The sequence below is a fragment of the Oncorhynchus tshawytscha genome, linkage group LG04, assembly GCF_018296145.1.
Source record: "Oncorhynchus tshawytscha isolate Ot180627B linkage group LG04, Otsh_v2.0, whole genome shotgun sequence".
In the NCBI taxonomy this organism is placed as follows: domain Eukaryota; kingdom Metazoa; phylum Chordata; class Actinopteri; order Salmoniformes; family Salmonidae; genus Oncorhynchus; species Oncorhynchus tshawytscha.
This window is the reverse complement of record NC_056432.1, coordinates 48,062,364-48,074,911: the sequence shown is the minus strand read 5'-3', so window position 1 is coordinate 48,074,911 and position 12,548 is coordinate 48,062,364. Positions and strand designations below refer to the sequence as shown.

Below are 12,548 nucleotides of genomic sequence, written 5' to 3'. Positions count from 1 at the left end.
GTTGTTCCTATTTATTTTTCCCCAGACTAACCGACAGATCAGATTGAATGAATTGCTGAAAGAACACTCAAACTCAGCAAAACTCATCGTTATGTAAGTAGTTATAATATTACATTATGTCTAGAACACAAATATAAAGTGATGGTATTGAAATGGACTGTTGATCTATTTAATTATCTATTTAATACTGTCTGTCTGTCCATCCGTCCTTCTGACCGACTGACTCATTCCCTGTCCAACAGGAGCATGCCATTGGCCCGGAAGGGAACGGTGTCCAGTGCCCTCTACATGTGCTGGTTGGAGACTCTGTCGAAAGACCTGCCTCCTATTCTCTTAGTACGAGGCAACCACCAGAGTGTCCTTACTTTTTACTCTTAAAATTCCTCGTACTCTCAATTTACCTGACCAAAACTGTTATATTAGGAATTTCTAGAATGGGGTGGGTGGGGAGGGGGGGGGGATTAAAAAGTGTGCTCAAAGTGCATGGGGATATTATGGAACTAATTGTGTACTAATTGCATTCTCTTTACGTCAAGTATTAGTAGAAGTAGGCTAAAGTACCATAAATAGTCTGTCATAACAATTCACAAGTACAGTAGACCTAATTGTAATGTCACATAACAATACTGCGGAGTGTCTAAATAAACACATTTTGCTAATTTATGTAGTTATACACTAGTCTGGGTACCTGTCTTTTTGGCTATCATTCCAGTCATTGCCACTCCTTTTCCAGCTAAACACACCTGTACTGAGATTTGGCATATGACACGGAGTACAAAGACTGTAGTGTAACCTAAACAGACTAGTACCCAGGCTAGTTACACATGTAGAATGCAGTAGGTCACATCCTCTTGGAGCCTCAATGCTGTGGTGAACTAAATTATTGCATGCTAAAATCACACACCAGTTAGCCGACTTGCATGCAGTCAGAAGTGTTTTGAATTTTTTAAATTTATATATAATGCTTCTTTTAAATGACATTTAGTCAACTAATATGTAAGGGATGGGGGGATATAACAGGCCAATGAGAAATTGTTGTGGCTGTTTGTCGTTATGTATTATTTGACAACGGTTGGTTTTCATTGCCCCCTTGATGACGATAGCTAGATTGTTACTATTATCTGAGATTTAAATATTTTCATTTTACATTGTGTTTCTTAAAAGTGTTAAATATTTGTTTGGTCAATAATTAAGGTTCCATTAGATTTTTTTGTATCTGAACAATGGTTGTTTTCTGTGTGTTGTCTTGTCTTTTTGATGAAAGTCGTTACATTTTTTATTTAAAATGTAAAACAATCTTTAAAAGCAAAGCCTCTATATTCTTAAATAACATTGTTATAGACTATTTTGTACATTATGAAATTAACATCAACCACAAACAGTAATGTGTGATTTGTAATCTGGTTAGGCCACAAAATAAATCATGCTCACTTGCAATACTAGGATTTGTGTGGTACGTCAGTCTGAAATGTATTTCGTATCTGATGAATTTGTATAAATTAAGCATAACATTGAATATGTAGATAGGCATATGCATCAAAAGCATTTCAAAATAAGCGCACTAAAGCTTAGACTTTGGGCCAGTTGGATAGTGTTTGAGTGTAATACGCATGTCTTGCCAGCGTCGCTGTTGCGTTTGCTCCTGAATTATACAACCATTTGGGCCAGTCTGGGGAGGACTATAGATCGCAGGCACGTACTAAGGTTAGTAGTTGAAAGTGCCTTATTCCGTTGGTATAATCTAGTGACACTCGATATAGGTTACATGTCGGGTGAAAGCTATATAATTGTTTTGTGTGACAAGTTGCATTTGTTTATATATATATATATATTTCCTCTCGTATCGCCTATAGCTTAAACACAAAGTTGTGACATAACCGGAGTCCTGTAGCCAAAATAATAATATTTGTCAAAAGCAGTACAGCATTGTTATAGTTGCCGGACAGGCAACATCTTAAGAATCTTGAAATATCCATGTGTTTAAAAGATTGCAACATATCTTTTGAAGGGGCTATGGCTACCAAATATAAACAAAGTTACATCATGTGAAAGGGCATTATTAAATTTTGATTGACGTCGGATGGACCAATGAGAATGTGGAAAAAACACCTACTGTAGCAGTTAGTCTGCACTTCGTTGTTTCTACATTTGCTACTCTGTCACTGTTGTGGGGTCAAAGTCCCACTCCTACAACGAAAGTTTGCGTTGTACATAGCGTCGAGTTGTACAGCAGATTTTTCTTAATTTCTACAGAATCACACGTGGCTAACGGAACCATTGCGGAAAATCTAGCTACAATTCGACAAATATACTTTCTACTGAGTAATACATTACATGATGTTATACAAACATGAATTGTGTTATCAGATAGTAATTTTGCCCTCGTAGAACATAGATTACAGCGGATAGAGGTTCAGAGTATTGCTGTTTTCCCATTCAATTTGATAATTATTGCACCCACCTGGTGTCCCAGCTCTACTAGTACATAATGGGAAGAATGGCATTTTTTCCATATACTAACTGTCCACTAGACTACAGAATCTATAGAAATAACTAACGTTAGCAATGGGAATATGACATGAGAGAGGGGGGATATGACATGAGAGAGGGGGGGAATATGACATGAGAGAGGGGGGGTATGACATGAGAGAGAGGGGGGATATATGACATGAGAGAGAGGGGGGATATGACATGAGAGGGGGGGGATATGACATGAGAGGGGGAGGGATATGACATGAGAGGGGGGAAACAAAGTCATTGGCTGCCTAGATTTCATTTTTATGATTTTTTCCCTTTATTAAAAACAACAAAGAACCCTCTCTCTCCTAATATAAAGTCGAACATTCTCCACCCCATCATCTCTGTTTTCTCTTCACCACTCCTCTCCTAACTTCCCCCTAAATGTTTTCTCCTTTCTCTTCTCATGAAAAGTAAAACATTGTGTCTGCAGATGGATATGTTAGACCTATCCCCTATGAAATTGTGGAGATGTTTGGATAGGCTTAAGTAGTATGTTAATGGGTAAAAACAACCCTAACCCTTGTTTGATTGGTTAGTCTGTAGTCCTAGATGTACTTTATCTGCTGTATTTAGATGGGTGTGTGTGTGTTAACTCCCACTGAGGTCACTTTTTATTTTATTTATTTTTTACATTTGTGTGCTTTTCTCCTCTGCCTCCTATTCTGTGAGGGATAGACCACACCACAAATATAATAGGATTTTGAGAGTTTTCTTTGTCAGATGCCATATTGTAGAATGGAAATAATCCATAGATAATCATAGAAAACAATCTTTATTTTGATAGTATTCTGGAATAATTTCATTGCCTACAGTATGGTCTGGTTTCCCAGACTCAGATTACACATTGTCCTTGACAAAAAAATCATGCTCAATATAAATTCAATATAAAATAGTTTATTTGTCCTGGACTAGGCTTAAGACAGAAGAGGAGAAGAAGAGGGTGAGATGGAATAGACAGTATTTAGCTTAGGTACAAGCATGCTAGGGGGTGCAGGGAGGTGCTAGGGATAGGCATGCCCAAGGGTCCTCAGCCCCAGTCCAGGATCAGCAGCACGTCCAAGTAGGCTTGGGCCAGGCACATCCAGGAGTTATTAGATGTAGAAAAGGACAAAAGAAGGGGGTTAGTGGGAACATGCTTTGTTACATCAGATAAAACACAGTACACCGGCTGAGGCAAGCTGATCAAGGCCCCTAGAAAAATATAAACTATTGCAGCATAAACAACGGAGACTGGAACAGGGGGACTGAGAGACAATGTGGCCCCTTCCAACGCCACCCCTGCTTGCAACAAGCCAGGGACTCAGCCCCCGTAATAGTCAGTGGTATGGAATCCCAGTTGAGAGTGTGGAGCCGACCAAGCAGAGAGAGCAAGGATAGTTCATCAGTCCAGTACCTTGGGACCTGATGCCTCTGCTTGGCTCTCAGCATTAAGGAATTAGTGAACTAGCGCCCTGTCCAGGGGGTATAGTTTACTTGTACATCAAGCTGCCTTACATGACAGAAACAGGATATAGACTTCTGCCACATGGGCCATTCATGCTCAGACAAGGATTATTTGTCCAAGGCGTTACTTACAAGACTGAAACATCTGATTCTCTCACATAAGAGGTCTGTAGAAAAAATCCCTGTATTCATCTGTTTTCTTAGATATTGGGGGAACAAGGAGTCCTGCATCTTGTGGTTCTCTTCTGTTGTCCCTTTCTAACACATACCCTTCTGCAATAGGTTAATTAGCAATGAGACCACACATAAAATGATTCGAATCTGCACCAATTTTCAATATAAATCCACAAGAACATAGAGGGTTAGCTGATAGGCAGCGGAGAGGCTAGGTGCATCATTGAGCAGCTCAAACAGCTCCTCTATTGATCTTGTTTAGGCCATACAAATTTAATTTACTATGTAATGGATATATAATAGTAAAATAAAAAATATGGTGATTCATTGAATTCATATGATTCTTTTGTGATGAATTGAATGATGTGCTTCACCATTGTAGTAGTTGGGGGTTTGGTTAAATAGCGATTAATCAAAATGATCATTTGTGAATCGCAAACAGTGACAGGAAAATATTTAGCTGTCGTCTTCCTTTCAAATTGTATATATTTTGTACATAATTAAGTTGATGGTAGTCGTCAGCCTGAAGTAAATACTTCTAAAGACAATCGGCTCTGTGATGCATGCTGAACACTTTTTCCCCAAAAACCTTCACAATTAAATGTTGACTTCTAAGTAGGCCTACCTGGCAGAATAATATGATGAAGATTTGTATCAATCAGGCGCACATTTGTTTTGCATACTCTTCCATCACATGTGCAGTACAGATACCTGACAGAAACACCTGACACCAATATAGTGGATTAGGGGGGTATCCTGACTGGGACTCAAACCCTGGTCCCTGTGAATGTCATTCCAAAACCATTATACTGTTACAATCTTTGCTATATGAGCCATGATCGTTTGGATAGTAACCAAAAGGTTGCTGTTTTGAATCCCTGAGCCAACTAGGTATGGCCTTAAGGACATTAAAATGATCATGCCTACAACACCACAATGCAATGAATATTTGCATTATTGTTTTTAAGTGAGTACAATTCTAGTCTAGGCTGTAAACTGCAGTGCAAGTGTAATTTGAATAATGGCACAAAATCCCTGTTATTTGAATGTTTCATTCCATTTGGACAGTTGTGTGTCTACTCTTGACAGATTAGAAAGTCTAGAAGGGCACAGTGCAGGACAGTCTGTATTTTTGCTACTGATACTGATGTGCTGTTTGTTGCCGATCATCATTCTCCCAAGTCATCCTATATATTGCAGCCACATAGGCATATGCTCCCAGCAGGCCCAGTTATTCATGAAACCTGAACACCATTCTGCCTCCTTCCCGATCCGAGCAGCTCTTCCTTGACCTAGAACCTAACGCTTCAATATAGCCTAAATATTTGTTGTTTACCTTTTTATGTGTGGCATAAGGCTACTTCAGAAGTCTCCTGTAGGCTACCTGCACATGTTCATCCACTCCACTCTAATATAATTCTAGCATCCAAACAGCGGACCAGCCATTCGATGAATGGAAAGAGACATCTGTTACACCAAAAAATGTGACATTTGGAAATTGTCAAGCCAAACCTTCGATACGAAGTAGGGAGTGATGTATTTTATTTTTTGTTGAGATAGGGTATGTCAACTTGATTGTGGTGTTGAAAACGCAAACCATGAAGAAGCGCTCAAAGTCGGGTAATCGGTATGCAGTTGTGCGTTGCTTATGGTAGTTGTGGTGCATTGGCACAGAAACCTGATGGCGGAAAATCGTTGCATATATTTTATATGATTATAAATACAGCATCAAAATGTTGAACATTGAATTTCTCCCTAGCTGATCATTGTCTGCAGCCGGCTCTGATCAAAGTGTAATGAGACTGGCAGCGAGAGTGAGGTCGTCGGTGATGGTCGGAGTACCCTCAATCATCTGGTTTGTAGCCCTGTGTGGAATCGACTGTACCACAAAACCATGCTGAAATGGTGAAGTCTATTGACCTTGTTTATAAACACAGGGTTGCTACAGTTAATGTTATTTGTGGTGGTAATCATTATTTTTGAGTTAATTCTGAGGGGGGAGCGTTTGAAGGGTCATGTTCAAATATTTTTAACATTGGAGAGTTGGGTTGAGCGATAAATCAATATCAATAATTAGAGGGAATTTCTTCCCTCAATAACGATATAAAAATGTTTAGATTCATTTTCGATCATGTCGATATAGAATAATTAGCAGTCCATTTCACCTCTGACACAGCAGAAACGTGCGGAGAAGTGACAATATGCATGTGGAGAGGTATACGCCCACTAAAAACCACTTAGCACCTCGAGTGATGAGAGTAGCACCTAACCACAAAAAAGGTGTGATGTAGGAGAAAACAGCGGCAGTTATAGCCATGGAGAAGGATCAGCTTCCAACAAAGAAATTATTGATAAAAAGGGTTCAACTGTTTCAGTAATTTGGAAGTGGTTTGGCTTTTTGAAGTCCGACAAAGAGCAGAGCAATGTCCGGTGCAAATTGTGCCGTAGACGGGTGGCTACGAAGTCTGGTAATACGACAAACCTTTTTCAACATCTGAAGCAAAATCACTCTTCGGAACGTGCAGGAAGTTTCAGTTTGCTCCACGGTATTGATAAATGCCCCTCAAGCACCAGCCAATCTAGGCATGTTTGCCCGATAAGCAGTCAACACTGACAGCGTTTATGCCCTACAAGCAAACATTGAAAAAACAAAGACATCAGTTATGCTATTATGCATCGCATTGCTAATGACATGCCTATAATTAGCATAGTCAAAAAGGAATGTTTCAAGGGGCTTATCAATTTAATTGACCCCAGGTACGTGCTCCCTGGCCGCAAACATGGATTGATTAATTTTCCTTAAAGTATAATTTTATGTGTAGCTCACATAATAATAAAAAAAATGTAACCTTTATTTAACTAGGCAAGTGTCACGACTTCTGCCGAAGTCGATGCCTCTCCTTGTTCGGGCGGTGCTCGGCGGTCGACATCACCGGTCTTCTAGCCATCATTGATCTATGTTTCATTTTCCATTGGTTTTGTCTTGTCTTCTTACACACCTGGTTCCAATCCCATTCATTATATGTTGTGTATTTAACCCTCTGTTTCCCCTCATGTCTTTGTCAGAGATTGTTTATTGTTATTTTTTCGTGTTTCGTGGATTGGTGTGCGACGGGTTCTTGTACCCACATTTATTTTATTATGGACTTTGATTTTGGAGTTTGTGTTTTAAGTTATTAAAATACTCCATTTATACCAAGTTTGATTCTCCTGCGCCTGACTTCCCTGCCACCTACATACACGATGTGACAGCAAGTCAGTTAAGAACAACTTCTTATTTACAATGACGGCCTATCGGGGAACAGTGGGTTAACTGCTTTGTTCAGGGGTGGAATGACAGATTTTTAACTTGTCAGCTCGGGGATTCGTTCTGGCAACCTTTCGGTTACTGGCCTAATGCTCAGGCATTAGGCATTATTGAGTCTGAAGCAGACATGCACCTTTTAAACATTATTTGATAATTATCGTTATCGAATGAAAAAATATATAGATTGTGACAATTTATTTGCCATATCGAACAGCCCTATTGGAGAGGGTGGCGCATTTTTTTTGTGGTGCATTTTTGGGTGGTGCATTTCTTTGGTGACAACTCCAGCCAAGCTTTCCCTTCAGGGTATAACATTACAATAGTATAGTTAATAGGCTATGTGTTTGTAGATCGTCTGAGGTGAATGAACTTACAGCAACCAAGGTGATAATGGAATTTTAAAGTTTAATTAATTGTATAGAAATGCAGCAAATGAGCTTCAACTTTTCAAACCCAAATTATGACCCTGAATATCAGTCAGTTAATATGATCTTCATGAATTATGTGCTTATTTTGATTACATAAATGCTTCAAAATACTGAAAAAGTGATGTCTGTAAAAGAAAAGAGCTCTACAAATATAATTTATTATTATTGTTAGCTGATGAAGATTATCTCATAGAACAAAACTTATAAACTCTCCTAAGCCTGTGGTTCCACAGACCTTATTTTCGGCGTTTATCCAAAAACCCTCCGAAACCCCATTCATTTCCCCATAGGCTTTGGCCAACGATCCATAGTGGAGTTAGCCTCCTTTAGTGCTTACAAAAAGACGCCATTACTATTGCTCTCTATACCGCTTTCACGTGTTAGTCAGAACTAGGACATTTCCAACTTTGAACTCGGCACAACCAGTTAGCAAGTCAGAAAGTTGTGAGGTTCCTAGTTGCGACCAGCACGTGAACGCGGCATTAATCCCAGTTAGTAAATTGCCAGACATAGGCAAATTGATGTAGGCCCACATCTTTTATTCAATCGCAGTCTCAAGTAACCGAATATCACATACACACATGAGTAAAGATTTGTTTAATTAAACCTTTATTTATCCAGGAAGTCCCATTGAGGTCAGAATACCTATTTTACAAGGGAGACCTGGCCAAGAAGGCAGCTCAATAAAAACACATACAGTATATTAAACACATGGCAGTGCATACACAGCATAGCAAAACATAAAATAAACTATGTTCTATCATATTCATACAGGTATATATCACACTCAAATGGAAAATATTCAGATGAGTCCCAAAGAGGAGCTGTTGGAGAGATTCCTGGATTATGCTTCCAGAGGAGACCTGGCAAAAGTCTCTGGGATGATCTCTCATTCCAGCTTTTTGGTCAATGAAAGTGGGGAGAATGGCTGGACTGCGTTGATGCTAGCTGCAAGGAATGGACACACTGATATTGTAGACAACCTACTTTCAAATGGGTAAATATCAAAACATACTGAACAAAAATTACATGGATACATGAGATTATTACAGCTGTTTTACATTGTCTAAATATTACTTTCTAAGTGAGTGAGAACTATTACTCCATTGTGTATGTTTTTGTTGTCACAGGAGATTGTAGGTCTATTAGGATGAAATCATATTTCAAACAAGTAATGATGCACTCATGGAATGTCAATCTTGAACACTACAGATATATCATAGAAATCAAGTTATTTTTGTATTTGAAAATGGCATGGGATGCATTTGTTTGTTTATGTTTTTATGGTGGCCCACTTTGAGTATTCACATCTTAGAGAGTGTGCCTTTAAATGTCTAAACATATGGTTAAAATAACAGCAGGGAAGGGGCCTCCCGGGTGGCGCAGTGGCTAAGGGCGCTGTAATGCAGCGCCAGCTATGCCACCAGAGACCCTGGGTTTGCGCCCAGGCTCCGTCATAACCGGCCGCTCCCGGGAGGTCTGTGGGGCGACGCACAATTGGCCTAGCGTCGTCCGGCTTAGAGGGATATCCCGGAGGGATATGCGGCTGGCTTGGTGCGGCTGGCTTCCGGGTTGGATGCGCGCTGTGTAAAGAAGCAGTGCGGCTTGGTTGGGTTGTGTATCGGAGGACGCATGACTTTCAACCTTCGTCTCTCTCTCTCGTTGTAGCCATGAGACAAGATAGTAGCTACTAACAATTGGATACCACGAAATTGGGGAGAAAAAGGGGTAAGAAAATATATATATATTTTTAAATAACACACCGTAGCAAAATGTTTCCCTATGGAAAATGTTTTGTAATGAAAACAAGAGTTTCTATTATACGAATTCAGGGATGTCCCTCCCCGTTTTGTCCTGTTTGCTTCCATTTGCTTCCATTTGGTTCCTAGTGAATGAATTACCTGATAACGGATGATTAACCATGTAAACATGAAGATAACATCAGTGTGTACTGATCACACTTCTCTTTCCCTCAAGGTGTGATACGTTTTTAGTCAATAAATCTGCTCAAACTGCCTATGACATTGCCAAATTCTGGGGACACCGACATATTGCCAGGTTATTGGCAAAGACTGAGAACAAATGTCAACGGATTCTACCCAGCGACAGAATGGAAGAGCATGAAAACTACTTCACCAGAGAAGTTTTCAACAGAATGAGTGAAAAGAGGTCTGACAGCAAGTGGCTAGAAGCAAAACAGTCTTCTCCAGACACAGTGTTCATCTTGTTCTTTAACTTGAATCCTCTTGTGTCTGCTTCCGAGGAGAGCAAAACAGCCCATCCAGGTATAAAACTGTGTCGACTTGATGCAAGCTCTGTTAATAAAGAACTACTTCAAAAATCTGGAACAACAGTCATCTTCCTCGGAGTAGAGAAGCAGAGAAGCTCCTCATCCTCTCCTCCAAAAGAAGGGAATGAACCCACTGCTTGGTTTGCTCTCAATACTGATGACAATCCCATGGATCATCTCCAACTCACCAATCCAAATAGCTTCTTCCTCAAACCACCCATGCCAGGTCTTCTGAAACTTAGTGAGGCTGAGGCTGGTGAGTATTTCTCTGGGAGGTTCTTCATCAAAATATTATTGAAACAGCATACAAAATGTGGACTTAGTAAACCCCCCACACACACAAAAAAAAAAAGAAATGTATGATCCCTTTTCCCCTCAGGAATCATAGCTCAAGCCAGCTCTGTCCTCGCTTGGCACAACCGATACAGCTTCTGCCCAACATGTGGGAGTAACACCAATGTGGAGGAAGGAGGCTATAAGAGGACCTGCTTCAACAAAGACTGCAGAAGCCGACAAGGCATCCACAACACTTGTTACCCACGAGTTGGTAAAGAGCCTCCTGTTTTTGAATTTGTTAATTGAAACTGAACTACTGCATGTTTTTTTCTCTTAATCATTATTATAATGTTCTAACCTCAATATCAGGTCAAAATGATCTGACTTATGTAATGTGTCGTGTTATGCATGCAGATCCTGTGGTGATCATGTTGGTCATTCACCCAGATGGCAACCAATGCTTATTGGGCAGAAAGAAGACTTTTCCTGCTGGGATGTTTTCATGTCTTGCTGGATTCATTGAACCAGGTAGTTTATCTCAACACACTAAACAAAACACTTAATATTTAGTCTGATTTTGGAGTGTGCAGATAGATGTCAGTGACATCTCTCTATGCAGGTGAGGCCATTGAGGATGCAGTAAGGAGAGAGACGGAGGAGGAGAGTGGGGTCAAAGTGGGTCCTGTTCAGTATGTGTCATGTCAACCCTGGCCAATGCCCTCCTCACTAATGATTGGATGCCTGGCTGTTGCCATGTCAACAGACATCAAAGTCGATGAAAAGGAAATTGAAGAGGCTCGTTGGTTTACACGGCAACAGGTAAATGCTAGTTTTCCTAATCTGTGATTTACATGTTATGGCCTAGATGGAAACAAAACATCACCTGAATGTAATAAGAGGTGATTGAAGTCATGTAAACTATGTCAGTGAACTTGTATTGTTACAATGTATTAACTCAGTGCTATGTCTGTGTAATGCAGGTTATAGATGTCATTGTCAAGGGAACAAAACCAGCCTTTACCATGCCGCCAAGACAGGCCATTGCACATCAGTTGGTGAAACATTGGATTGGTATGAGCTCAAATCTTTAAACCTAATGAAGGGCACTTCTCCAGGATGGATTACACCACTAAATGTAATTTGTAATGAAATACAATATAAAAATCTATGAATGAATTATCAAAACATTCTCATGTCTGATTTTACATCCAATCAAAGTAGTGTTTACTATAACGCCTAAGGTATTATCACATTTAAGACATTTTAATGGTTGTGTAAAATTGTCATAAAGTGATCAAAGTAGATTTTTATTTTATTTCCACTATGCCTTAGATATGAACACGACTAATCTATAATTTTATATGGAATACTTTTTCATCATTGCAGTATTTTAATTGGAGAAAAGTATGTCAAGAAAAAGTAGGCATTTTAAAGGGATAAAAAAAAAATGAAACTCCAGTCAATTTTGTGAAAGCCTATGTTCCATCAGTGAGTACAATAAAAATCTTACCCATGATTTAACTTCTAAGTGGTCCATCTGTGAAATTAGGAAATTGTGTAGGAACGTGTCATAGCTACATGGTTCTCGTCACTGGAGATAACACACTATCACATTTCATAACACTTAGAAAAAAATACCTGCACTTCAGATCGCCAAATCAGCCAATAGATGGTATGTGCTTACTTGTCTAGAACACATCTATCCGTTTATATTGTCATTACAAAGTATATATTTAATCTAAACAGTGTACCAAATTATTCAACTTAGTTTTTCGAGTACCATCTCGCAATGCGCTTTTAGTGTCGGGGAAACATGGGAAAGGGCCATTGTTGCCATAGCAACATGCTATATCCACTGCTCTGGGCAGAGGCGAACTGCAAGTTGAACTCTGTGACATGGACTCCTAAATTGATAGTGCAGTTTGTTTAGGCGATTTTACAGTTAGCTAGCTACTTCACATTCTGATATTGACTTTGGTATTATTGTGTCTACCGACATTTGCTAGCTAGCCCAGAGAGAGAGCATTGGGTTGTGTAGTCAACTTGAGCTGCAACAGATTTCTACAATGATTTTCACATGTTGCTACCAACCTTCTAATTTAAACAACAT

At 39.5% G+C, this 12,548-nt stretch overlaps 2 protein-coding genes across 4 annotated transcripts in view; both read left to right on the top strand.

Annotated features, from left to right (window-relative positions):
• The window catches only part of LOC112248940 (solute carrier family 12 member 2), a 40,975-nt gene extending 39,533 nt beyond the window's left edge, over positions 1–1,442 (top strand). Inside the window, exons 25-26 of the mRNA XM_024418405.2 lie at positions 26–93; positions 243–1,442. Coding sequence (XP_024274173.1) covers positions 26–93; positions 243–378 — 204 coding nt within the window. The 3' untranslated portion in view covers positions 379–1,442. The remainder of the gene's footprint in view (positions 1–25; positions 94–242) is intronic.
• A 163-nt stretch (positions 1,443–1,605) lies between these two features.
• On the top strand, positions 1,606–11,954 carry nudt12 (nudix (nucleoside diphosphate linked moiety X)-type motif 12). 3 transcript variants are annotated; one of them, XM_024418408.2, is made up of 7 exons: positions 1,606–1,704; positions 8,647–8,869; positions 9,850–10,418; positions 10,542–10,709; positions 10,886–10,966; positions 11,058–11,257; positions 11,419–11,954. In XM_024418408.2, the coding sequence occupies exons 2-7, from the start codon at positions 8,664–8,666 to the stop codon at positions 11,527–11,529; spliced, it is 1,335 nt and encodes a 444-aa protein (XP_024274176.1). In that variant the 5' UTR covers positions 1,606–1,704; positions 8,647–8,663; the 3' UTR covers positions 11,530–11,954. The 3 variants fall into 3 exon arrangements, with proteins under 3 accessions (XP_024274176.1, XP_024274174.1, XP_024274175.1); XM_024418406.1 differs by having other exon boundaries at positions 10,853–10,966; XM_024418407.2 differs by lacking the exon at positions 1,606–1,704 and adding an exon at positions 7,361–7,392 and having other exon boundaries at positions 10,853–10,966.
• The last annotated feature ends 594 nt before the right edge of the window (positions 11,955–12,548 follow it).